The sequence below is a fragment of the Dromiciops gliroides genome, chromosome 3 (assembly GCF_019393635.1).
Source record: "Dromiciops gliroides isolate mDroGli1 chromosome 3, mDroGli1.pri, whole genome shotgun sequence".
Classification (NCBI taxonomy): domain Eukaryota; kingdom Metazoa; phylum Chordata; class Mammalia; order Microbiotheria; family Microbiotheriidae; genus Dromiciops; species Dromiciops gliroides.
The window spans coordinates 670,646,152-670,674,129 of NC_057863.1; the positions used below are offsets into that span (position 1 = coordinate 670,646,152).

A 27,978-nucleotide genomic window follows, 5' to 3' on the forward strand; every position below is an offset into this window, starting at 1 on the left:
TCTCTGGGATGCCCCCCACCTCACTCTGGGTCGGGTCCTCGTGCCTCCATTCTTTCCTCCTTTGGGGCTTTTTTGCACCTGCCCCAGCCAGCTCTTCTGGGACCTGGGCACCCCACCCTTCACGCACCCCTTCTGTTGCTCAGAGTCTGCTGGTGAGGTAGGTGCTACTCACCCCCCCTCTTCTGGATGAGGAAACTGAGGCCCCGTTTCTTTGGTTTTTGTTCCTCCATCACATAGGCCCCATGGGGGTGGGGGTCGGCTTGGGGGCTCGGAGAGCGTTGGATGCGGAGTTTCCAGGGGAGGTGTCTGGCAGGTGGGGGGGCTGGGGGCTGGGGGGTGGCGGCTGGCCAGCCTTTCTCACACTTTGCTTTCTTCCCTTGCCCAGGAGGAGCGGCCTTTGTTGGAAGTGAGGATGGCGCCCGTGCTGCCCACAGCCAGGGCTCTTCAGGTGAGGGCCTTGGAAAGCCTCCTGAGCTGGGCTGGGACTCAGGGGACAGCCCCAGATGCCTGGAGACAGTGCGGATGTCCCCCAGCCTGAAGCCCTTCTCCATCCTTTCCAGCTCATCTCCATCCCCTCTTCACCCCGTGACCACCTTCTGAGTTGTCCCTCTGCAACCATGTCTGGTGTCAGGCTCCCACTACAAGGAGGGTTGTGGCCAATGCAGACTTCATGGAATTGAGTCACAGCTGCCTCTGGTCCATCCGCCCCCCGCATCAGTCCCCTAGCATGCCTGAAGCCTTCTTCTAGTGGAGCAGCACCCTCCCCTCCTATGGTGGGCTTTCCCCAACCGCAGGTCTCTCCCACGGCTGCCCTAGGAGATGGGCCGTGTTTAATGGAGGGGCTTGGGGGCATGAAAGCAAATGATTCCTTTGGGCAGGTGGTCACTGGCCCACTGGTCCTCTTCAATTCTTGACCAAATTCATGGTCCAAGAGATAGAAATACAGACAGATGGAGATCTGCTCACCTCAAGCAGCTCGGGGTCCGAATTATGGATAGACCCTCTTCATCCCCATACTTTGCTTTTTCTTTCTTTTTTCTTTCTTTCTGTCTTTCTTTTTTTTGGTGGCGCAATGAGGGTTAAGTGACTTGCCCAGGGTCACACAGCTAGTAAGTGTCAAGTGTCTGAGGCTAGATTTGAACTCAGGTACTCCTGAATCCAGGGCTGGTGCTTTATCCACTGCGCCACCTAGCTGCCCCCTTGCATGTTTTTCTTTTTAAATCAATTTTTACTGATTTTTTTATATTACCAAAATTTCTTCCAGTATTCTTCCCTCTTTCCAGAGAATTAGTCCATATAAAAAGTAATATTTTTTTAAGAAAAAAAAATCAACAGAACTGATAAATATTTGGAAAAAATCTGAAAAATGCACTGCTTTCCCTCCAGACCTTCCACATCTGCAAAGGTGTGGGCTGGGGGGGCCTTGTCTTACCTTCTCCTTGGGCAGCATTCCTTTGGCTTTGGGGTATATGTGGTTTGCTGGCATTTCTTCCACCATAGGAAGATTCCATGATCTCTTCATGGACCAGTGTGTCGAGCTATTCCTTGTTGATGGGCATCGACTCTTTCCAATTCTTGGCTGTCATAAAATGTGCCACTATGAATGTTTTGGAGCAGATGGGGATTTTTCTCTTATTGATGACTTCCTGGGGGTATAAGCCCAGACTTGGGGTTCCTGGTTCAAGGATGTTTTAGTCATTTCATTTGCATAATTCCCAATTGCTTCCCCAAATGGTTTTACTGTTTTGCAGCTCTGTCAACAATGTATTAGTGTTCCTATTCTTCACCTGCTCCTCCAACATGAACTGTTTACCTGTTTTTATCCTCTCTGCCAGTTTGCATGGTGGTAAGGGAACCCTCAGGCCTGTCCTGGTTTGCATTTCTTATTGGTGGTTTGGTGCAGTCCTTCACATGAAGGCTTTGGAATTGTTTTTTGGAGAATTGTTTGTTCCTACCCCTCCATCTCTTAATGGCTGTTAGTTTTATGTCTGTTTGTTCATTGTTTGTATATCTTGAGATACCAAGCCCTCACCTGGGAAATTTGATACAAACTGTTTTCCCTATTCAGCCACTTCCCTTGTTCTGGATGCATCAGTGTTGTCTGTGCAGAAGCTTTTCAGTGTCAGTTAATCACAATTGTTATTTACCTTTTGTGATTGTCTCCATCTCTTCTTTGCTTAAGAATACAGCTCCTGCCCATAGCTGTGAGAGGTATAGGACCTGAGTTCCTGTTCATCCTCAGACACTAGCTAAGTGACTGGGCAACCCTGCTTGCCTTGGTTTCCTTAGCTGTAATATTGGGGTCATAACAGCATCTTCCTGATCCTGGGGCCACTGGGAGAAGAATTGTAAAGCACTGTATAAATGCTGGTTTTCCTTCTGGTTGTTACTAATGATTTACAGAGGGGAGTGAGTGGGGCTGCTGGGATCAGGGATTGGGGTGGGGTGGGACTTGGGCCGGTTTGTAGGCACCAGGGTTAGGATAGCTTGAAGAGAAAGGTTGGGGGGTTGGTAATCTGCTGGAGGAGATGGAGTGGAAGGGCCACCTTGGCTTCCTCCAGATCTCTGCCTCTCTTTGGATCCCCAGCACTTGGCTATACAATAGTGGGCACTTAATAAATGCTCATTGAGGAAGTTTTTGTTGTCAACTTGTTTTGCCCCCTGGTGAAGCCAGAACCCCTAGAACAAGCCCCCTGCGTGCTCTCCATTGGAGGGCGGCTGGACCCTGGATAAGCACAAAGAAAGGTATTTGGTATTTCAGGAGCCAGTGACCTTCCAAGATGTGGCGGTGGTCTTCACACAGGAGCAGTGGGGGTACCTGGACCCTTCTCAGAAGGAGCTATACCGGGACGTGATGCTGGAGAACTACAGGAACCTGGTCTGCCTGGGTGAGGAAGGCTTCCCCTTGGGACTCAGGATCTGTCTCCTCTCCCCTCCCCAGTCCTAGAAGGTAAAAGCTGTTTGGCCTCTGAGGCCTCAGGGGTGACAGTGTGATGTCCTCAGTCACCAGGTATTTATTAGGTTATGACAGTTTGGCAGGCCCTGGGCTGGGGGCTGGGGGGAAGGAATGACAGGAACTCTCCTACATAAATACTGATCCTTTCTGAGGTGGGGCTGGGAGAAGGGAAGGGTGGGAGATCCTGCCTAGTGTAAAAGAGAGAAAGGCCTGAGGCAAGACTTAGAGCCTGGAGGGGGCAGGTCACCCATGTAAGGGCAGTCATATACTGGAAGCCTGGGAGGGGTCAGCAGAACTCTGCATGTCAAGTATGTAACGATTGGAATGACGCCACCTGCTGGAGACTTACTGTAGAAGAGTTCTGCCCATGAAGCGAAGGTCTTTGAGGGCAAGACCAGGAGTCTTTTCTTTGGCGTCAGGAAGTGACACGGGCTAGTGGGAGGAGGAAGGAAGAGACTGGCGCTCGGTCTCGGGCTCTTTCCTTTGGACTCTGATGGAGAGCGGAGCTAGAAATGTGCTCTCCCTTTAATAGATAGGAATCTAGGCCTTTCTCTCTCTCTTTACCAAATTCTTGTTCTCCTTAATAAATGCTTAAAAGTCTAACTCTTGCTAAAGCTTATAATTTATTGGCGACCACTCATTGGATATTTAGACAGTTTAGCTAGAATTTTAGCCCTTAACAAGTAGATCCTGGTTGGTTGTTGTCCTTTATCCTAGAAGAGGATCAAAATGATACCACCAGATGGCAGTTCAGGTCCAGTGTGTCTGCCTGTGGCTGATCAGACCAGCAGGAGCTCGAAGGTTGAGACTGACCACTGGGGCATCATCCAAGAGGAGGTTCCTGGGCAGGGCAGTGTCACAGCCTGACCTGTACCTCAGGAGTGTTCTTTTGGATGGGGAGAGGGACCACCATGGGCTCATCCACTTTGACCAGTGAGAGACCCAGAGCAGTGAGGTGTGGCTGGCTTTTCCCAGAGGTTTTGCCATGAAGTGGCTGATGGGCATGGGGTGGTCACCTGAGGGGCCTTTTCTTTCTGGGCATAGGTTGAGTTGAGCAGGGTGCTTCTAGGGTCCCTTGCTTGTGCGGGTTCCTGTTTTGTCTTTATCCTCCTTGGACAGGAAAGAGAGCCAGGCCCCCTTACTAGGAAAGGCTTGTTTGCCTGGGCTGGCTGTCCACTGCCCAGCCCTCTGGCAGGAAGTAGGCCACCTTCTTCCTCAGTCCTGAGAGAAATGATAATAATATCCAATGATTTGGGGAGGTCAAGTTCCCCCCTTTTTCTAAAGTCCCAGTTTTTCAAGTTCATTTTCTTGAAGGATATTGTGGATAATGCGATTGGACCTTTTTGTTCAGAATCCACCCAGATGAAGTAGCCCAGGCTTGGGTGGGGATGGGGGTGGGGGACTTAGAAGCGGATGACATCATCAAAGTTTAGGTAGATACCTGATGGTATTATTGCTTGGGTTAGAATCTGCACAGATTCATGATGAGGACCCAGCCTGCAAATGCAGTTCCAGCAATGCCCTGGTGTGCCTGTCTCCCCATAGCCCCTCCAGTAGTCTATCTTTGCCAGTCTGGTGTTAAGGGTAAAATTCTAGCTAGTCTGTCTAAAATATCCAATGAGTGGTCACCAATAAATTATAAGCTTTAGCAAGAGTTAGACTTTTAAGCATTTATTAAGGAGAATAAGAATTTGGTAGAGAGAGAAAGGCCTACATTCATCTATCAATTAAAGGGAGAGAGCATTCCTAGCTCCGCTCTCTGCCAGAGTCCACACGAAAGAGAGCGAGTCAGAGTGCCAGCCTCCCCCTTCCTCCTCCCACAAGCCAACATCACTTCCTGACGCCAAAGAAAAGATGCATGGTCTTGCCCTCAGAGACCTTCACCTCATGGCAGAGCTTTTCTACAGTAAGTCTCCAGCAGGTGGCGTCATTCCAATCGTTACACTGGGAAACTAGGTGGATAGAGCACTGGCCCTGGAGTCAAGAGGACCTGAGTTCAAATCTCACCGTAGACACTCACTAGCTGTATGACCCTGGGCAAGTCACTTAACCCCAATTGCCTCAGACAGCCTGGGCTATCTCCTGTCATCCTGATACATATCCTGCCACTGGACCCAGATGACTCTGGAAGAGAGAGTGAGGTTGGTGACCACACTCACTTAAATCCCTTGCCCCAAACTTCTTCCTTTTCTCCTCTGTACATTGAGAGAAGGGTTTTATTGATGTTCTCTATTTTATGTTTTGAAAAGGGTATCATTCTTACTCTCCCCATAACATCCATGTTTATGATTGTGAGTTGGATTTTTCCCACATATTCCTTTCTATGCTCCGTGCCCTTCTCTTTAGAAAGAAAGTGGGGAAAATGGAAGAATGGAACTCTCTTCCTCCTTGGGTCAAAGGGCATTGACCTATAATTCCTCAGGGCAGGTCTCCCTCCCTTCCTCGTGTCTGCCTGATTACTGGATCTATTTCTGTGCTCATGGATGCTTAGCTTTCCTATGGCTCATTGAGAAATGCTATGACCTTTACTGCTTTTCTCATTGCCTAAAACTCTGCCCTGGGAACTTTCATCCAATGTTTTGCCTCCCTGTCTTGTAAGACTCCTGGAGGCCATCTGCATCTACGTCCTCCCTCCTCATTCACTTTTCTCCCCTGATAATAAACATATTTATTTATAGTTTTGAGTTCCAAATTCTATCCATCCTTCCCTCACCTCTCCTCTCCCCAAGGCAGTCAGCAATCAGATGTGGGTTATACATGTGTAATTATGTAAAACATTGCCATATTAGTCATTTTATACAGGAAAGCATGAATAAAAGGGAAAAAATGAAAGAAAGAGTGAAAAATAGCCTGCTTCAGTCTATGTTCCATCAATATCAGTTCTCTCTTTGGAGGTGGAGAGTATCCATATCATTAGTCCTTTGGGATTGTCTTGGATCACTGTATTGTTGAGAATAGCCAAGCCATTCACAGTTCTTCATCCAACAATACTGCTGTCTCTGTGTACGACGTTCTCTTGGTTCTGCTCACTTCACTATACATCAGTTCATACAAGTCTTTCCAGGCCTTTCTGACCTCATTCACTTTTTTTTTTTTAAACTTTTTTTTTTGGGGGGGTGGGGCAATGAGGGCTAAGTGACTTGCCCAGGGTCACAAAGCTAGTAAGTGTCAAGTGTCTGAGGCCGGATTTGAACTCAGGCCCTCCTGAATCCAGGGCTGGTGCTTTATCCACTGTGCCACCTAGCTGCCCTTCCTCATTCACTTTTTTTTTTTTTTTTGGTGAGGCAGTTGGGGTTAAGTGACTTGCGCAAGGTCACACAGCTAGTTAAATGTCAAGTGTCTGAGGCCGGATTTGAACTCAGGTCCTCCTGAATTCAGGGCCGGTGATCTATCCACTGCATCACCTAGCTGCCTCCTCATTCACTTTTATTTTTTTGTGAGGCATTTGGGGTTAAGTGACTTGACCAGGGTCACACAGCTAGTAAGTGTCAAGTGTCTGAGGCTGGGTTTGAATCCAGGTCCTCCTGGCTCCAGGGCCGGTACTCTATCCACTGTGCCACCTAGCTGACCCTCCTCATAAACTTTTTTTTTTTTTGAGCGGGGCAGTGAGGGTTAAGTGACTTGCCCAGGGTCACGCAGCTAGTAAGTGTCAAGTGTCTGAGGCCAGATTTGAACTCAGGTCCTCCTGAATCCAGGGCCAGTGCTTTATCCACTGTGTCACCTAGCTGTCCCCCCTCATTCACTTTTGAACATCCTGCTGCAGTCCCAACCTCATCCTGCCCTGTCCAAAGTTACCAGTGACCCCTTAGAGGCTTCTTCTCAACCCTTATCCTCCTTGATCTCTCTGCTGTCTATCCCCTTCTCCATTAACTCTATTGCTAGGATCCTTCCTGAAAGGCTCTCTGTCCCATCTCTAGGTTCAGAGGATTCCCAGCCCAAGTATACATGGCATACAATGGGTATACATTCAGCCCAAGTCTCTCTCCTGAGATAGACTCTCCCATATCACCAGCACCTGTTGGACATCTTGAATTGGGTAGTCAATAGACAGCTCAGATTTCCTTGTCTTTTCTCTAAAACCTTCCCTTCCTGAATGTTACTGTCAAGGGCATCAGGTTCCCACCCTAGGTGTCGTCCTACCTCCCTCTCACCCACCCTCTGTGGCATCTCCCCAGTACCTGCCTTCTCTCCTGTGATGACACCCCCACCCTGGCACAGGGCTTCATCTCCTCATGCCTAGATTAAGGCAGTCACTGCTGCTGGGTCTGCTTGCCTCAGTCTCTCCCAGGTCCAGTCTGTCCTCCACTCAGCCACTACAGTGACCTTCCTCTAGTGGGGGTCTGTCTGACCACTTGGAGGGACCATGGAGTTCTGTCAATATGGAGCCAGATCCAAAGGTCACAGTCTGGCAGACTCTGATCCTTCATCTTCTTCAACTTCCTGAGGGCAGCGAGAATTCCCGTTGCATCCCTAATGAAGCCATAGACCACGGTCTTTGTAGAGACATCAGCCCCTGTCTTGGCTTTGCCCTAATTAGTTAGGGGACTCCCAGGGGGTGACCCCACCACATGGGTGCTTTGGTTGATGATGTAGATGAACTACAAGGTTCCCATCCGGCTGTAAAATTCTAACTCCACTTAGGAGGCCAACTCAACTGGAAGCAATGAAGAGTGAGAAATTAAGAGACTTAGAAAATATTTTTGGAAAGCATTGACACCTAGAAATTCTTTGGACTATTCCTAAAAACTCTGTAACCAGGGCAGCTAGATGGTGCAGTGGATAGAGCACCAGTCCTGTATTCAGGTGGACCTGAGTTCAAATCTGGCCTCAGACACTTGACACTTACTAGCTGTGTGACCCTGGGCAAGTTACTTAACCCCCTCATTGCCCCATAAAAACAAACAAAACCAACAAAAAAACCCAACTCTGTGACTAAGTTAAACAGACAGCAGACAGCCTGGGCTCTTCTTGTTAAAGAAAACTTTGGTAAACCGTTTAAAAGGTGCTGATAAATTTGGCAAGGGGAGAGATCTTCCCCAGGAGTCCCTTTGGCCTGTGTGCCCACCCTAACCCTAAATGTCCACTGAGACTGGATAGTTCTGTTCCCAGAATCAGAAGAGCAGCAGCACTACCCGCCCCCCTCTCCGCCCCCCTGCAATTCACTGCAGAGACTTCTGGAATTTAAACCCAAGGGTTTTATTTTCAAAATGCACACATTTTATGTTTTCCCCTAAGGCAGCTCTGGCATCACCAGCCTAAGAACCTGAATGAAGCAGATGAAGCCAGCTTTTCTTTTTTGTTTTTTTGGGTTTTTTTATGGGGGGGGGACACAGGGCAATGGGGGTTAAGTGACTTGCCCAGGATCACACAGCTAGTAAGTGTCAAGTGTTTGAGGCAGGATTTGAACTCAGTTCCTCCTGAATCCAAGGCTGGTGCTTTATCCACTGAGCCACCTAGCTGCCCTGAAGCCAGTTTTTCTCGGGATTTGATACTAAGGTTGCCTCTCTCCTCTTCCCTCTTTTTCTCCCCCTCCCCTTTCTTCTCCCTCTCCCTGTACCTCCCTTCTTCCTCCCCCTTCCTGTTTCCCTCCTCCCTTACCTCTCCTCCTCCTCTTCCCCTTCTTCCTCCTTCCCCTCTCCTCCCCCTTCTCCCCCCCTCCCATCTCCTCCCCTTTCTTTCCCCCTCTCCTCTTCCAGTCTCTCTACTTTCTCTTCCCTCTTCTCCCTTCTCTTTCTCCCTCCTCTTTCCCTCTCTTCCTTCCCTCTCCTCCTTCCCTCTCCTCCTTCTTGTCCTCCTCCCCTTCTCTCTCCCACCTCCTCTTCTCCTTCCCCAGAGTGCTCCTGCTCAGCTCAGCCCCTTGGTTTCCTCACTCCTCAGACCCCACTTTATTCAGGAGGCATTTTCCAGTTCTTCCCTTCAGGGATTACCTTCTGAAGGCCCTGACTCCACCTTGCATATGCCTCCTTACTCACATGTTATCTCTCTTGTTAGAATGTGAGTTCTTTGAAGGCAGGGCCAATGATTCGGGTGTTCTCTGTGTAGCATTCAGACCAGTGACTGTTTCTGGGGCTTCTTCCCTGTTGCAGTGCTGCCTCAGGTTTATGGAGGTCTGCCTTAGTCCCTGACGTGGCCTCATTCTCTTTCTGTCCCACCAAGGACAGTGCTCTGTGGCCCTGGGGGTGACCTTCTGGGGGGCCTCCTGCTTGGAACCTTGCTTCCGTCATGAGAGGCCAGAGGTTGGAGATCACACTGGCTTGGGACCTCTTGGAGGACCCAGGGTCTCACTGACTTTGGCTTCCTAGACTCCTCTCCAAACAGATCTTCCACCAACTTTGATTTGTTCTCCTCAGGAGCTCTGGACTGAGCAGGGGAGCTCCCTGGCTTTTCTTTTTGGTTCTTTGGGCTCTTTTTCTTCTTTGCTAGGAAGTATTTTGTGTTGGGGGGCAGTTGGGTGGATAGCTGGGCCTGCTTGGGATCTTTTGTGCCTTCATCTTTACCCCAAGACTACCATTTCCTTTGGGCAGGACTAGCTGTGTCCAAGCCCGAGGTGATCCACCAGCTGGAGCAAGGGGAGGCTCCTTGGAGGCCAGAGGGGAGAATCCCAGGGAGCAGCCATCCAGGTGAGTGAGTGACTGAGCGCCAGGCAGGTGAGTCCTTGGGAACAGGGTCTGTCCTCGTCAATTGGGGAAGACCCTTTAGAGTACTGGACAGAACCTTCCCTCTCCCCGCTCTCCAGGCCTTGGAAAACAGCCGCAATTATCTTTCTACTAGGAGTCCCCTTCACTGTCAGCTCCACAAGGCCAGCTTCCTGACATCTCCCAGGAGTGATTTAAAACCTCCCATAGAGGTTGGTTCACAGGAGCCTCGATGGGGAATTAGAAGGGTCCTCAGGGACCATTGAGCCCCACCTCCTCATTTTAGAGATGAGGAACCTGAAGCCCAGACAGTGTGGCAGCCCTCCTTTGTCAGAACCATGTGGCATCATGTCTTCTCATGTTTTCAGATTACTTAAGATGATAGTAGGTAGTTGTGGTCACTGTTGGAGGGGCTGTGGAGTGGTCCGACTATTCTGGAAAATCCTCTGAAATTATGTAAGGAAACTCCCTTAGATTCATACATTCCCTTTGATCCAAGTCTTGGGTATGTTTGCCAAGGAGTTCTCTGACAAAAATATGGGAACTTCAGTTTTATGAATTGAGACAGAATAAGGAGAGATACTGAGAAAATCTATCCCTTGACTAATAGTGTAAGTGAAAGCTATACCCAAGTTGGTTCCTGAGGAGCTCTAACAGATTATATGTGCCAGTCTGGAGGAAAGAGCTGAGGTACTGCTGGCTTCTCAGTAGGTATAAGTTACTGACCATGGGTGTCACTGGATACACACACTGTCCGAAGTGGTGGTGCTTAGTCTGTTGGATTTTTCTTGATTTTTTCCTTTTTTATGAGAGAGTTTGTTCTGTGTGAGCATATTTGGAAAGGATTCTGATGGTCAACAAAAGGCATAAATCATTTTAATGAATGGGATTGATCAGACATACTCCTCAATATCAAGATATACTTAGACACTCATAAGAATAAAATAGATGGTTTTGACTGGATCAGAAGAGAATCTGGATTAAAAATGCATAAGGAAAGTGAAAGATCTGTTATTGAAAAGGTATTTAACACAATTGAAGAACCAGCACCATTTCACTTATCAGTTTTAGCAGCTGAAATAGAATAAGAAAAGTAGAATTACTTCTACTGTGGAAAACATAAGAACAGCGACTGAAAAATGAAGTGTTCATTGACAGATCCCATTTAGGACTTTTTTTTTTTTTTAGTGAGGCAATTGGGGTTAAATCACTTGCCCAGGGTCACATAGCTAGTAAGTGTCAAGTGTCTGAGGCCGCCTTTGAACTCAGGTCCTCCTGAATCCAGGGCCAGTGCTCTATCCACTGCACCACCTTGCTGCCCCCCATTTAGGACTTTTTGTTTTGTTTTTTGTTGTTGTTGTGACTTGCCCAGGATCACACAGCTAGTAAGTGTTAAGTGTCTGAGGCCGGATTTGAACCCAGGTACTCCTGACTCCAGGGCCAGTGCTCTATCCACTGCGCCACCTAGCTGCCCCCGCCCCCCATTTAGGACTTTTAACAGAATGTGTAAATGGTCTGAATTCTCCCTTTAAGAGAACAAGTTATCAATCAAGAAACAAAATCAGTCTATCATGTTGCCTGCTGGGAGAAACATCAAAGGATATTTTTATATATTTGTGTGTGTGTGTGTATATGTGTGTGCGTGTGTGTGTGTGTGTATATATGTATATGTATATTATATGTGTGTATAAGGACATACATATGTATATCTATACATTTAAATGAAGAGGTTGGTCTAAAGCAGAAGTGTCACATACATGGCCCATGGGCCACATGTTGCCTATAACACTCCTAAGTACAGCCCAAACTGGTTTAAAATGTAATTGGAAAATAGTTAACAAAATAAACAGAAATACAACAAAATGTAAATAATATTACATTTAAAAACCAAGTCAGTAAGCATTTCACAAGGATTTTTATATATGATTTAGTGGTCCCCATTTCTACTTGAGTTTGACACCACTGGTCTAAAGTATATCATACTGCTGTAAGTTGTATTGTTGTAGGAGTGGTAGTATTGGTATTAAAATGTGGAACTCAACCTGGAAAATGTTGACTGGGACTATGATAAACTAGTCAAAGGGAAATGAATAGCAAATAATTAAAAATTCTCAACTTATATGTATTCAAAAATTTGACAGATAAATTCAAAGAAGCATTGGTGATTTATACATATACAAATATACACACATGTATATATGTATACACACATACATTTGGACTTTTGTACTCTGCTATCATTTTATGACAACCACATATTAACAATAAGAACTCCCAGATCTGAATGGACTCCTAGAATTAGTTTGTGTATGGAAAAAACAAGGCAGATAATGCACAGTGTGGAATGCTTATTAGAACCAAACACTGTCAGAGAGAGAGGTCCTTTAAGAAAATTCATCAAGGAAGAAATGACACAAACTATTTTCAGACTATAATGAAATAAAATCAGCATGAAATTACATGAATAAAAGTTATGAAACTAAATAGGAACTGAAAATGGTTTATTAAATGTTGTGGGTTAAATACAGAATTGAAAACAACAGACTATTTAAAGGAAAATGACAATAATAGCTCATATGGAAATTTATGTGCATAGCCAAAGTAATCCTTTGATATCTCTGAGAGCCTGTTTATTAATTGTAAAAGTTTTTTATTGATAATTTTTGTTGTTACATCACCTAAATTTTCCCCTTATCCCTCTCTTTTCCCCTACCTCCACTCAGAGAGATATCCCATATAACAAAAAATATATTTTTTTAACAGAAAGATGAGTGCCAATTTAAAAGAGAAAGACCTGTTAGCTTGCTTAACATTGGATATGAAGAGGCCAGGATACTTGAAGGTAACATTTTCATAGGTAAAATATTTTGATAAAAAATATTTAGAAAGTGACTTGATCTCAACCAAAATATTTAATGAAGACAACAACTTAGGTGATCAGTGTTACAGTGAACATACACAATTAACTTTCCTAAATCACCTGTGTTCATTTTACTGTAATAACCAGGGAAATGCCATTTGCAGGTAGATAACATGACCAAGATATAAAAGCTGTCATCAGGAAGGAGCAACTTCTCAGATCCATGGAGAGAGGAAAAGTTAGTTCATGACCTAACAAGTGATAGATTAAGTCAGAGAAGGTAACATGAACAAGCTTGATTATATAAAATGTAAAAGTTTTCATACAAACAAATCTAATGTAATTAGAATTAGAAGGGAAACTGGTAACAGAAAAAAATTGTTAAGTTATTTGTGTGATATCAAACATTTGATTGGAATTCATAAAACCAAGAGCCATTCTCTTATGGATAAATGGTCAGAGGGTATGAACAGGTATGCTCTGAATCATTAACAATCAGAAAAATGGGGACTTAAACAACCTTGAAGTTCCATTTCATACCAGTCAGACTGGCAGAGATGACAAAACAGTAAAATGACAACTGTTGCAGGAGAAGTGTGAAAACATATACTACTGCATGATTGGTGGAATTGTGACTTGGTCTTGCCATTCTTGAAAATACTTTGGAACTATGCCCCCAAATGACTAAACATTGAACTAGGGATTCTGTCATTAGATTGTGAGCTCCTTGAGGGCAGGGACTATCTTTTCCTTCTTTTTGTATCCTCAGTGCATAGCAGAGTGCTTAATAAATATTTATTTGGCTGCCAACCACCAGACTTCTACTAAAAGAGATCAAAGAAAGAGGAAAAAGGACCCATGTGTATAAAAATATTTATAGCAGCTTTTTACTGGTAACCAAAAATTCAAAGTTCAGGGGGTAACCACCTACTGGAAAAAGGCTAAGTATTATATTAAATATAAGGAAATATTATAAGAAATGACAAAATGGACAGTTTCAGGACAAATAAACATTCCTCCCTGAACAGTTGTAGAAGGAAGTGAGCAGAACTAGAACAATTTATGCATTGCCAACAACATTTTAGAGAAAAAAAAACTTTGAAAGATGTGGAACTCTGAGCAGTACAGTTAATAAGCCATGAGTCCTGGGGACTGAAGATGAACTTGCATTTCCTTGTTCCATTCAAATGTCAGCTAGTGCCACCACAGTGAGGCCTTCTTTGACTCCCTGGTCTTCATCCTTGCTCTGTATCATCAACTCAATTAGGCTCTAATCTGTGTCTCTTAAAACAGATTGACAGCCTGTGGTGCCTCTTAGATCATATCCTGAATCCCCATCCACATGGGGGAGAAACAGGCTGATTCAGCCTTTAATACCTGCCATCTTCCTATCATCGTTCTAAGCAGAAAGAAGACTTAGAATCTGAGCTTTGCAAGGACACTGAGGGGCAGGCCCATGGGCCCCTTCCTCTCAATGCAGGCCTCCTCTCCAGGTTCTCCCCAGGTGATGGTCATCCAGCTGAGCTGACTCCATGGTAGGGCAGCAGTGAGGTGTGGCAAGAAGACCAGGAGAATGGAGGTTAGGAGACTTCTCAGCATTGCATTCTGCCTCTGCTACTGCTTAATTGTGTGACTCGTCCTGAGCCTCAGGGTTCTCATTTAATGTAATAGCTATTCTCCATTCCTCCCAAAGTTGTGGTGTGGACCAGTGGGAAAGTTTTTCCGTGCACTCTGCATGATCTGGCAAACATAAGAAAGACCCCATTGTCCCCTTTAAAGTTTTTCAATAATTCTTTCAGGAAGAGACACAAAAGAGGACCACTGAGTGTACAGCAGGTGGGTACAGGTGATGTTTCCATTTTCTTTATTTTTTTCAGATGGGGAGGTGAGGCCTGGAACCAAGGAGTCACCCCCAGAGCTGAGCATTTCTGTGGAGCAGTCGTCGGGCCAGGACAGACTCAGGAGGCATAGTTTCTGTGTCTCCAGCTGGAAAGAAGCCTGGGCATGTGGTGCCAGATTAGGGAGGCAACAGAGCATTGAGGAGAATGAATGTCATGATTATGGCCAAAGCTCCAGGACAGACCCAAAGCTTTTCTCACAATGGAGAGTATCTGTGGAAAAGAATCTCCATAGATTTGATACTGAGTGCCCTAGGATGTGTCCAAAGGAAATATTTTCTAAGTATGATGAATGTGGGGATTCCTTCAATTCCAAATCAGATTTTATTGAATGTCATAGACTATATACTGGACAGCAACCTCATGAGCATAATGAATGTGGGAAGGCCATCAAACTTAGTCCATCTATTAATTTAAATCACGTAATTGACATTGAAGAGGAAAGTCCTAAATATGATGAATTTAGGAAGACTTTCTCCTCGAATATACAATTGATTGGACACCAGCGAGTTCACACTGGAGAGAAACTTTATGAACATAATGAATGTGGGAAGCTTTTAGCCCATAGTTCATCTCTTACTTCCTATCAGAAAATTCATACTGGAGAGAAACCTTATGAATGTAAAGAATGTGGGAAGACTTTTGGCCACAGAACACAGCTTACTATACATCAGAGAATTCATACTGGAGAGAAACCTTATGAATGTAATCAATGTGGGAAGGCTTTTGGTTATAAAACCAAACTTACTTTACACCAGAGAATTCATACTGGAGAAAAACCATATGAATGTAATGAATGTGGGAAGGCTTTCTGTGTGAGAACAGATCTTACTCAACATCAGAGAATTCATACTGGAGAGAAGCCTTACAAATGTAATCAATGTGGAAAGGCCTTCCGCATGAGCAAAGAGCGTACACGACACCAAAGGATTCATACTGGAGAGAAACCTTATGAATGTAATGAATGTGGGAAGGCCTTTAGTGGGAGAGGACAACTTACTCGACATCAGACAATTCATACTGGAGAGAAACCTTATGAATGTAATGAATGTGGGAAGGCCTTTGGTGGGAGAGGACATCTTATTCAACACCACACAATTCATACTGGTGAGAAACCTTATGAGTGCAATGAATGTGGGAAGGCTTTCAGTCGAAGAGGACATCTTACTCGACATCAAAGGATTCATACTGGAGAGAAGCCTTATGAATGTACTGAATGTGGGAGGGCATTCAGCCGTAAAGGACATCTTATTGGACACCATAGAATTCATACCGGAGAGAAGCCTTATGAATGCAAAGAATGTAGGAAGGCTTTCCGCCTAAAAGATCACCTTATTCAGCATCAGAGAAGTCATACTGGAGAAGAACCATATGAATGTAAAGAATGTGGGAAGACTTTCTCTGTGAGTACAGAGCTTACCCGTCATCAGAGAATTCATACTGGAGAGAAACCTTTTAAGTGTAAAGAATGTGGGAAGACCTTTTATATGAACAGAGATCTTAACAGACACCAGAGAATTCACATTGGAGGGAAACCTTATGAATGTAAGGACTGTGGGAAGGCCTTCCGCCTGAGACATCACCTTATTCAACATCAGAGAATTCATACTGGAGAGAAACCTTATAAATGTGATGAATGTGGGAAGGCCTTTAGCCATAGCACACATCTTACTATACATCAGAGAATTCACACTGGAGAAAAACCTTATGTATGTAATCAGTGTGGGAAGGCCTTTGGCCGCAGGACACAGCTTACTGTGCATCAGAGAATTCATACTGGAGAGAAACCTTATGAATGTAAAGAATGTGGAATGGCCTTCTGCCTCAGTAAAGAGTGTATAAGACACCAGAGAATTCATACTGGAGAGAAGCCTGAATGTAATCAAGTTGGGAAGGCCTTCAGTGGGAGAAGACAGCTTACTGAACATCAGCATATTTATATTGAAGAGGAAACTTATGAATGTAATCAGTATGAGAAGGTGTTTGGCTGAAGAGGACAGTATGAATGAGAAAATTCATACTGGAGAGAAATTTTATGAATGTAATGAATGTGGGAGGGTTTTCAGCCAGAGGGGAGACATTGGAGAGAAGTGTCATAAATGTTACAAATATGAGAAGGCTTGTTGTTGGAACAAAGTGTAGCTGACACCATAGAATCCATATTGAAGAGAAACCTTTTAAATTTAATCAATGGGGGAAAAGCTTTCTCTTTGAACACATCTTATCCAACATGAAAGTATTCATAGGGGAGAGACCTAATGACTACAGAGAGTATTGGGAAAGCCTATGTCAAGATAATCTTAGCAGACATCAGAATATATGGGAGAAACTTTATGAATGAATATGGAAGTCTTCCACCTGAGAGATTACTGTCAACATGAGAAAGTTCATACTGGAATGAAGATTCATTAATCTAATGAATTGGCAAGGTCTCTGGCTTCAGAAGATAGTTACTGAACATTAGAGAATTTATACTGCAGAGAAATCTTATAAAAAGCTATGTGGGAAAGTTCCCATCTGATCACAAAATTTATTCTACATCAGAGAATTCTTATCAGAAAAGAACCATATAAATGTGATGACTTTGGGAAGGTTTTCCATCTTGAAGACTGCCTTATTCAGAATCAGAGAAGTGCTCTTAGAGAGGAATCTTATGAAAAATTTATGTAGAAAGGCTTCCATCTAAGCACAAAATTTACTTGACATTAGAGAATTCATACTAGAAGAAATCTTAGGAATTTGATGACTGGGAAGGCCTATTTGGTGACTGCTCAGCTTATACTTAAGAATTCATACTGGAGAGAAAACTTATGAAAATAATGTAGGAAGACCCACCATCAGCGGGGGAAAAAGCTAGTAGTATGTTTATAGCTGAGAGAAATCACAAGGTCTCTTGTTTGAATGGATACTTACCAAAAGAGCACAAATGCCATTATGGACAAAAACCTGGACAAGGATGTCAGAAGACCTTTTACCAAAATATAGAGCTTTCTTGATCTCACAGTATCAAGTGTAATGACTGAGGATTTCTGCTTGAGTGTATCCATCCCACATGAGGCAATTCATTCTTGATTAAAGTTTTATGTTCTGGAGACATTCCTCTAGCTCAGGAATTCTTCACCTTTTTTTATGTCATGGGTCTCTTGGGTTGACATAGGTAGCTGTTAGCTTAAGGACTTAGAAACTTAAGGAAAGCTTAAGGACTCCTCAGAATAATATTGCTGAACAAATAAAATCAAACCCATAGAGTTAAAAAGGAAACCAATTATATTGAAATATAAAAGATACATTTTTTTGAAGCTTTCTATCCCCAGGTTAGGAACTCCTAGTCCAGAAGGCAGGATTAGGCCAGGGAGATTATTGTGTCAATTTTAATCGTTTGATCTTTTTATTTTTCTACAGCATTGCCTAAAAGTCTTTAGAATTTCTCACATTCACAATTTCTCATGCCATGGAATAATATTTCATTATATTTGGTATTGCTGACCATTCTTCCAATCAATTTATACTGACTTGGTTTCCACCTTTTTACTACTATAAAAGTGCTGCTGTTTTTATGTATTTGATTAGGGAGAGATGATAACCTGTGTGCTGGTCATGTTTAATTCTGGGCTCAGTTTATCCATTTACCTACTTGCAGTGTCTTTGTAAGGTGTGTGTCTTTGTGTGCATGCATATATAACCATACATGTATAAATACACACATCACATACACTGATGACCAAGCTCTATAGGCTATCCCCTTAACTTACCATCTAGAAAAAAGGTGTTATTCACCCACATGGTTTTTTACTACAAATAGACCACAATTTTGAGTGATTACAGATCTTATCTAAGTGTCTTTCCAGGGGGAGTGCTGGATGCCTAGCACAGTGACCTCCATATATAGGAACTCCTGGAGGTCCTCAACCTCTTCTCCAGGGAATCTCTCTTCACCTTGGATTCAGTGTTGGATCACCTTCATGACAATTATAAAGATGTGTTTGGTGAAGATTTATCTCCCTCTTTTGTGCCTCACCTGATAGTAACGTTAGAGGGTCATCAAAGATGGTTATTTCATATCTATCATGGCATTTTTTCTTTTGATGTGTTTAATGGGAGACGCATGGTTGGACAAGAATCTTTAAGTCAGCATTTTGCTTAGAAGCAGAGCTTCCAACAATTGGGAGGCATTACCAAATTACTTTGCCCTGGTCAGACCACATCTTGGGTATTATGAGAGAAAATGGTATGGGAAAGAGCTTTAAAAGATCTAAAGAGTGATCAGTGAAATGACCAACTTTAGAAGACTGATAATGAAGCATTCCTCCTACCTCTTGGCAGAAAAGGGATGTGCAGAATGAGATATATGATGTACATTGTCAGGGAGAGCCAATGTGTGAACTTCTTTTTGCTTTAATTATAAAACAGGACTTTGATTTTTTGTGTGGCCTTGTATGTTTCAGTTAACACACTTTAAAACAAGGTGTTCACACTAGAGAGCTACAGTTTTATATAGAATCTGTTTTTTGAATATTGGAATGTTCATGCGTGTTGATGATGCTAAAGTCACAATAAAAACAGAAATGTTAGAATGATATGGTAATATATAGCAGGAGCTGACCTGTGGATTTAATAACTTTGATTTATAGAATAATCTTGAAAGAAAGGAGAGGTTTCTGGTGAGGAAAGCATTTATCTCATTGAGGGTCTAGAAATTGCACTGAACAAGGATTTGGAGAGGAGATAGATTCTCAGTCATCAGATAGTAGATTGCGGCACTCATCTCACAAGGTGGTTTTAGTGCCAAGTAAGTGTGGCTTACTTAATTATGTATACATATATGCACACACGTGTGCATGTTTGTATGTATATGTATGCATGTACATTTTTTTACCTTTGGGTAGGAGCAACCTTGAAGATGATGTCTAGGAAGCCAGGTAGGAAGAGGCCTAATGTCTGTCATTCCTCCATAGATGTAGGTTTAGGGTTATGGAGGAATGAGTTTGGCTGTTTCCTCCATCAGCAATAGTAGGCACTCCAGGTACTGGCTTAATTTTGTGAGTTTGAAGTCTTGGCTGATTCTGAGTGGCTTGGGGTTAGAAGCATTTTTTTTTTGTGTGTGTGTGAGGCAATTGGAGTTAAGTGACTTGCCCAGGGTCACACAGCTAGTAAGTGTCAAGTGTCCAAGGCCAGATTTGAACTCAGGTCCTCCTGAATCCAGGGCCAGTGCTCTATCCACTGTGCCACCTAGCTGTCCTGGTAAGAAGCCTTTTTAATGGGTCTTTCATGATTATGGGAAGCTGAGGAAAATCTTAAGAATCATGAGATTTTCAGAACAACTTGTTCAGTCATTTCCAGTTGTCCAACTGGATGATTCTTTGTGACCACATTTGGGGCTTTCTTGGCAAAGATACTGGAATAATCGCCATTTCTTTCTCCAGCTAATTTGGAGATGAGGAAACAGGCCAGCAGGGTTAAGGGACTTGCTCAGGGTCACATAGCTAGTAAGTGTTTGAAGCCAGATTTGAACTCAGATGAGTCTTCCTGATTCTAGGACCGGCACTCTATTCACTATGCCACTTAGCTGAACAGCAGAACATTACAGAAACAAACCTGAATACCACGTTTCAGGAAATCAAAAGAGAAAATTCAATGGAGTCATTACAACCAGACATTGATTAAATGTATAGGTGCTTAATAGAGGGAAAGCCCAGCTCTAGCACTTCTTAACCATGCCACCCTCTCTTCCCCTTGGTACTTGGGTTCCCAGAGGCCCTGACTTCTGATTGGTGAGCCTTTACTTTGTTTGGCCAGGTCCCTAGCCCATCATGTACTTGATGCTTCATGTTTGTTCATCCTCATCTATTTTACCTGTCTACTGCCCATAACCTAACCACATATTCAGGTCGCAAGTTGCATTGTATTTCTGTTCCCCCTTTGGGTGATGTGACATCCCCAGTAGCCATTCTCCTTCCTTTTTTATGTCTTTCCCCTCCTGCCTTCCTCTGTCTGCTTATCTCTCAGTGTATATAGGAACTTTGCCTGAAAATAACACAGATGGCCTCTGTATCCCTAAGCCCCCATTTGGAATGCTCACTTTTCTGCATGTTTTAATAATATGTTGCTAGATATCCCTGCTATAAATGATCTCATTTCTTCCCTTCCCAGCTGCTGTCTCCCCTTTGAGCCTCTTCTTCCTCCCCTTTTCTCCCCTGTAGTCTCTCTGCTGACTCCATTTTTTTTTTGCCTTAATCTAGTATTTTCAAAGTTACCTGGGATCTCTTAATTGCTGAATCAGATGTTCTTTTCTCAGACCTCATCCTTGATTTCTCTGCAACCTTTGACACTATCAAGTGTCTCCTGCCTCACTTGGTATTCATAATGCTTTCTCCTGGTTCTCTTACCTGTCTAACCCTTCTCAGTTATCTTTGTTGATTCTTCATGTCATACCCACAGTATCTATCAGTAAACACTTATTAAGCACTTACTATGTTCCCAGCACTGCACCAACTGCTGGAGCTACAACAAAAGGCAAAAGACTTAAGGAACTCACAGTCTGATGGAGAAAACATGCAGACAAACAAGCTCTAGAAAAGATGAATTGGAGATAATCAGAGAGAAAGCACCAGAATGAAGGAGAATAGGAAAGAAGGTGGGATTTTAGCTGGGACTTGAAGGAAGCCAGGAGGGAATGTTAGTGAAAATGCCCAGTCAGGAAATGTCTTTCTTGTTAAAGGAACAATGAGGAGGCTGGGTTGGAGAGTATGTGGGCAATATACCCAATAAGTGCAGTGAGTCCAGAAGGGTAGGAGGGACAGATGATGGAGAGCCTTGAACTAGAGGCCTTTATACATGATTCTAGGGGTGATAGGGAGCCACTGGAGTTTATTGAATAGGAGGGTGACATGCTCAGACATGATCACTTCAGTCCTTGGAGAATGGACTGGAGTGGGGAGAGAGTGATCCAGACAGACCCACCTAGAGGCTATTGTATCAGTCCAGTTAGGAGTGGATGAGGGCTGGCACAAAGGTGGTGGCAGTGTCAGAGGAGAGAATGAGGCATATTAGAGATTGTCAGGACTTGGCAACAGAATGGCTATGGGGGTGAGAGTGAGGAGTCCAGGATAACGTATAGATTATGAGCTTGGGGACTGGGAAGATAGGGGTGACCTTGACCATAATAAGGAAATGTTGGGGGAGGGTGAAAGATATTGAGTTTAAGGTATCAGTGGAACATCCAGTACAAGATGTGCAATAGGCATTTGGAGATGGGAGGTTAGGAGAGAAGTTAAGGGTGGATAAGTAGATTTGAAAATTGTCAACAAAGAAATGATAATTGAATTTATGAAAACTGATAACATCAAGCAAAATAGTATAGAGGGAGAAGAGGGCCTGTGGACCATCCAGGACTAGCAGGCAGGACTTTTATGAAGGTCCAGTAGAGAAGACAAAGGAGCTGTCAGGGAGGAGGAGACCCAGAACAAAGTTGTGTCATGAAAACCTAGAGAAAATAGTATCAAAGTGTCAAAGGCTGCTAAAAGATCAAGAAGAATGAGGACTGAGAAAAGGCCAATAGATTTAGGAATAAGGAAATTGTTAGTAACTTCAGAGATAGTTTTGATTAAATGATGAGATTGGAAGTTCAGCTGTAGAGAAGAGTGAGGGAAAGGAAGTAGAAGCATCTATTGGAGACAGCATCCCCAAATTTAGCCACAAAAGGGAGGAGAGAGAGGGGATGATAGGTAGTGGGGATGGATTAAGTGAGGATTTCTGAGGATGAGGGGGTAATAGGCTTGTTTGTAGGCAATAGGGAAGGAGCCAGGAGGCAGGAAGAATGGGGATAATAGAGGAGACAGTCTATTGGAGAAGATGGGATGGAATGGGTTCATTTGTGCGTGTAGAGATTGTTAGTCTTGGTTTTTTGTTTTTTTTGGCCAGACAATGAGGGTTAAGTGACTTGCCCAGGGTCACATAGCTAGTAAATGTCAAGTGTCTGAGGCTGCATTTGAACTCAGGTCCTCCTGAATCCAGGGCTGGTGCTTTATCCACTACATCACCTAACTGCCCCCAAGATGTTAGTCTTTAAAAATTTTTTTTAATTTTGAGAGAGTGGCAGAAGTCATCTGGGTGATGTGAAATGAGTAGGAGAGAAGAGGGAGCTCAACCTCAATGTCTTCAATAAAATAGGCAAGATCTCAGCTGAGAGGGTGGGGCCATCAGGAACCAAGGGAGATCTGAGGAGGTATATAAAGATTTAGAAGAGCTGGTGAGTGGAAAAGTGAATTAATTAGGGATGCCTCTATTCAGTGATGGCCCCATTGAGGTTATAAAACAAAATTGAAGTGGACCCAGTTAACATGGTTTTGTGTTTTTCAGGGTTCTATCCTGGTCCATCTTCCCTTTCCCTATATTCTCTCACTTGGAAGAGTCTCATTGACAGGCATGGTTTCCATCAGTAGTATCATCATGATCTCTCCAGATGACTCAGGTTTAAATGTTTAGCCCTGGTCTCCTGAGCTCCAGGCCTATGCCTCAGCTTCCCTGACACAGAGCTAGAATTTTAAAATGCTTATTGATTGATAACTCAAGATATGGGAATGCCAGGGTCTCTTCATCCCAAGACTTTCTGTTATTTCCTTTGAATTCCTTATCCATTTATTCCTATGAATTTTATTGTTGATTTTTCAGGTCCTAGAAGACATCCCTTTGTTGATTTGATTGGTCTGTGATACTCTTTTTAGATCATTTCAGGTCATATAATTTTTTTCAAGGGGATGGACAAAGCACACATGCCAACAATCTCTCCAGTTACTTTGGTTTTGGTTTTTGTAAACCCTTTTTCTAATTATAGTTCTCCCAGTCCCAAGTGGGTCAGTGAAATGAGGAAACAAGGTGAACTTGGGCGGGGCGGGGGGGGCGGTGCTGACTGGCTCTATTTGTGTGATTCTCACAACCTGGCAGTCTGTTTAGGTACTTTACTCTTTGGAGAATGTATTTGGAATTTTTGCTAGAAATTGGAGTCAAGTTCCTTGACCTAGAGCTTTCAGACTGCCTTCCTTTCCATTTTTTGAAAATCCCTTTTCCCATTGCTGCTGCCTTTTTGGTCATCTCTGACAGTGACTTGAGTACTCCGTTACTAGATCTCTCAGGTCTCACTTGTACTTCGTTTGGACTTGGAGATGTGAGTTTCAGCAACAACACCAGGTATTTTCTTCCCTTCTCACTCATTCACTCACTTATTATCTTCCCTTGAAATGTTCTCCCTCCCACAAAAACAGTAGAACTCCAGGAACACAAACAGTTGGAGAAAGTCTTCCTTATTTCACTAGAACCCCAGAGGAAATGGCTGATATCTTTATTGTGAAGAAAGACAGTAGTAAATTTCAAATGAATCTGTTACTCAATATTTTCAGGGGGAAAAAATCATCACTGGATGGAATGATGATGCCCCTTTCCACATCTATGGTTAGGGAAGGAATTCACAACTAAGTAAAAAAGGAAAAGGAAAATTTAATCACATAAAATTAAAAACTTTTAAACCAAGAAAACAGTGTAAAGAGGATAACCAAAAAAAAAGTGGGAAAAAATTTTTTTCATGGTACCACTCTGATGTTCAAGCTGCATATTCCTTTTGAATTCAACAGTTAAGGGGAAAAAAAGGACACAATTCTTCTATGAGTCAACATATGTGTTCCTAAAAGTCACTGATACGCGAAATCACAAAGTTAGGAGGTTAAGGAGATAACACTCAAAACTGTCCATGACAGAAAACCCCAATAATAATAGTAGTGTAGTTTTCTGAGTTAAATGGTTAAAAAATACATAAATATTATAATCAATATTGCTGGTATCTCAGGCTGCTGCTCAGCCTATACCCTGGGTCCCCCATGACCCATGCTGACAAAGTCAACTGCTACTGAAAGGATGATGGCCTCCACTGACTGCAACTTCAATGTGAGAGGGATAGACCTTGGTCATGTTGAATTTTTGCTAGAAGTTGGAGTCAAGCATGTGGGAGGGAGTGTTTGTGGCTACAGTCCAGCATTTCTCTACCCACAGCTCCTACTTCACCAGAAGATATGATAAATTTTGGTATTCTACCTTGAAAAAGACCTGAAACGTGCTTGTGGAAGGGTACATTAGAAGTGTTGCAACTTGTGAGCTACTGTAGAGTGGGGCTATTTTCTGCATTCTCGCTATATCTGGTAGACAAAATTTTGCAAAAGCAAATGTGAAATTTTTATAAAGCTCAGATTGTTCACTAATATGTCAATCATATTGGAACAAATTTGAACTTTCCAAACACATGTTATGGCTGAACTGACTATCCTCAACAGTTTCTGAACCTTTTAATTAAGTACCTATAATGTGCCAAGCAAAGTTCTGTGTGCTGGGGATATGAAGACAAACAGTGAAACAATCCCTGGTCTCAAGGAGCTTTTGTACTCTGATGAAATATGCATAAGTAGGTGCATAGTAAGTAGATCAGGGATCCATAGAAAATGCATATAAAGTCATTAAATGCAAGGACAAAGGAGGACATGAGCAGAAACCCTACATTAAAGTACATACTAGATTAAAGTCTGATTTGGTCATCATCCCAGTCTCCATCCTTGCTCTGTATCCATCAGATCTCAATTAAGTTCTAATCTGTCCCTTAAAATTAAGTGACAGTCTGTATTGCCTTTATATATCTATCCTGAGTGTCCATCCACATGGGAAAGAAATGGGCTGAATCGGCCATTGATTCCTATTAGCATTCTAAACAGAAAGACTTGTAATCTGAGCTTTGCAAGGACACTGGGGCAGGCCAATGAGCCTTCCCCCTCAATGCAGGTATCTACTCCAGGTTCTCCGCAGATGATGCTGTGCTTGCATATTTCCAGATCCTGTGAGCTGACTCCATTGTAGGTAGCAGTGAGGTGTGGGAAGATAAGGAGGATGGGGGTTAGGAGACTTCCCAGGATTTCATTCTTCCTGTTACTAATTAGTTGTGTGACCTTCAGGAAATCATTAAATTGTTCTGAGCCACAGGATAGGGTTCAACACTTCAGTAACTATCTTCTTTACCTGCCAAAAGTAATGTGAGGATCAATTAAAATCTGAGTGATTATACCAACAAGGTGTCATTAATTGTATCCTTTACATTGTGGCAATAATTGTTGGTTGGAGTGGAACAAGCATTTATTGAATGCCTACTTTTTGCCCACCACTATGTTAATAGCTTTCCAAATATTATCTCATTTGATTTTCATAGCAATCTTGAGAGGCAGGTGATATTATGATCTTGTTTTACATATGAGGAAACTGAGGAATGCAACAGTTAAATGACTTGCCCAGGGTCATCCAAATAGTAAATATCTGAGGCTGGATTTCAGCTCAGGTCTTGTTGATTACAGGTCCAGCAGCTAGTGTCCTCTTGTTTCAGAAAGAGACACAAAATAGGATTAAGTGTTCAGCAGATGGATTCAGGTGATATTTTCATTTTCTTTATCTTTCAGATGGGGAATATAGGCCTGAAACCAAGGACTTCTCTCCAGAGATGGTTATTTCTGTGGAGCCCTCATCCCAGCATGGACTCAAGCAGTGCAGTGAAGAGAAGAATTCTGGGGAAGTAAAAATAAACCACATGAAAACTCCCACTAAAGTCAGAGGCTGTGATTGTGGCCAAAGCATCAGGCTAGAACTCATGCTTTTCTCAAAACAGAGAACATCTATAGAAGATCTTTACAAATGTGATGGAAAGAACTTCATTGTGTCTTCTGACCCAAGGAAATGTCAAAAAATATCCTCAAATGAGATAGTTTCCAAGTATGACGAATGTGGGGAGGCCTTCATTTCCAAACCAGATTTTATTGAATATCATAGACTATATGTTGGAAAGCAACCTAATGACTGTAATGACTGTGAGAGAGTTGCTAACCTTAGCCATTTCATTCATTCCTTTGAGACAAATAATATTGAAGAGAAATCCATTAACTATAATGGATTTGGGGAAATTTCTACCCCAAATATTCAATTTATGGAAAATCAGAGAATTTACCCTACTGGGCAACCTTATGAATATAATGGATGTGTGATGCCTCTCAATCACAGCTTTTCTGTTACTTCCCATCAAAGGAGTTATACTGATAAGAAACCTTTTGTATGCAATGCTTGTGGGAATGTCTTCCTCTGGAGTGCCCAACTTACTCAGCATCAGAGAATTCATGCTGGAAAGAAACCTCATGAATGCCATGAATGTGAGAAGGCTTTCTGTCTGAGAGAATCACTTACAAGAAATCAAAGGATTCATACTGTAGAAAAACCCTATGGGTGTAATGAATGTGGAAAGGCCTTTCGCCGTAGAGGACAGCTTACTAGACACCAGAGAATACACACTGGAGAGAAACCTCACGAATGTAATGAGTGTGGGAAGGCCTTCTACCAGAAAGACCAGTTCACTCAACATCAGAGAATTCATACTGGAGAGAAACCTTATGGATGCAAAGAATGTGGAAAGGTCTTTCGAGTGAGAACACAGCTTACTCAACATCTACGTATTCACACTGGAGAGAAGCCTCACAAATGTAATGAATGTGGGAAGGCCTTCAGGCAGAGAGGCCATCTTACTGTACATCACAGGATTCATACTGGAGAGAAACCTTATGACTGTAATGAATGTGGGAAGGCCTTCCGACTGAGCACAGAGCTTACTCGACATCAGAGAATTCATACTGGAGAGAAACCTTATGGATGTAATGAGTGTGGGAAGGCCTTTCGACTGAGCACAGAACTTACTCGACATCAGAGGGTTCATACTGGAGAGAAGCCTTATGGATGTAATCACTGTGGAAAGGTCTTCCGCCAGAGCACACACCTTACTCAACATCAGCGTATTCATACTGGAGTGAAGTCTCATAATGTAATTTATGCAGGAAAACCCATTTTTGGAACACACAGCTTACCAAACCCTGCAGAATTCCACAGAGAAACCTTTTGAGTGTTATGTGGAAAGACTGGTGGTGGTGGGAGCATTGTATTATACTTCCCCCTACCACCTTCCTTGCAGGTTATGGTTGTTTTCCCTTAAAAATTTTGACATTTCTCATGTCTTGGTTGGCTCAGATGACTAAGGACTTCAACTACTGATGTCATTTCCTAAGCCCCTGAGTACAAAGCAGCCATGAAGACTTGGAAGGGGGGAGTGTGTCTTTTAAAAAATGCTTATTTTGGGGGGCAGCTAGGTGGCACAGTGGACAAAGCACTGGCCCTGGATTCAGGAGGACCTGAGTTCAAATCCAGCTTCAAACACTTGACACTTACTAGCTATGTGACCCTGGGCAAACCACTCAACCCTCATTGCCCCACCAAAAAAAAAAAAAGAAAGAAAGAAAGAAAGAAAAAAAAAGCTTATCGTTTAATGTTCACTTAGAAAATTTTGAGTTCCATATTCTCTTCCTCTAGTCCCTTCTCTACCCATCAAGAAGGCAAAGCAATATGATACCCATTATACATGTGAAATCATGCAAAGCATATTGCAAAAAACCCCAAGAAAAATTAAGTAAAAAAAATCTGCTTCAATCTGCTCTTAGTGTTTATCCATGTTTTGTAGGTGAATAGTATTTTTATTCATCAGTCCTTTGGAATTGTTGTGGATCATTGTCT

General features: G+C 43.0%; 2 protein-coding genes across 2 annotated transcripts; both read left to right on the forward strand.

Annotated features, from left to right (window-relative positions):
- On the forward strand, window positions 1-17,453 carry LOC122749019 (zinc finger protein 260-like). Its single transcript, XM_043995175.1, has 5 exons — window positions 1-157; window positions 386-448; window positions 2,762-2,888; window positions 9,481-9,576; window positions 14,329-17,453. Exons 2-5 carry the CDS (start codon window positions 413-415, stop codon window positions 16,338-16,340), a joined length of 2,271 nt encoding a protein of 756 aa, XP_043851110.1. The 5' UTR covers window positions 1-157; window positions 386-412; the 3' UTR covers window positions 16,341-17,453.
- On the forward strand, window positions 17,257-27,643 carry LOC122749020 (zinc finger protein 501-like). The gene is made up of 3 exons (XM_043995176.1): window positions 17,257-17,388; window positions 23,379-23,535; window positions 25,833-27,643. Exon 3 carries the CDS (start codon window positions 25,874-25,876, stop codon window positions 27,311-27,313), a length of 1,440 nt encoding a protein of 479 aa, XP_043851111.1. The 5' UTR covers window positions 17,257-17,388; window positions 23,379-23,535; window positions 25,833-25,873; the 3' UTR covers window positions 27,314-27,643.
- Window positions 27,644-27,978: the final 335 nt, after the last annotated feature.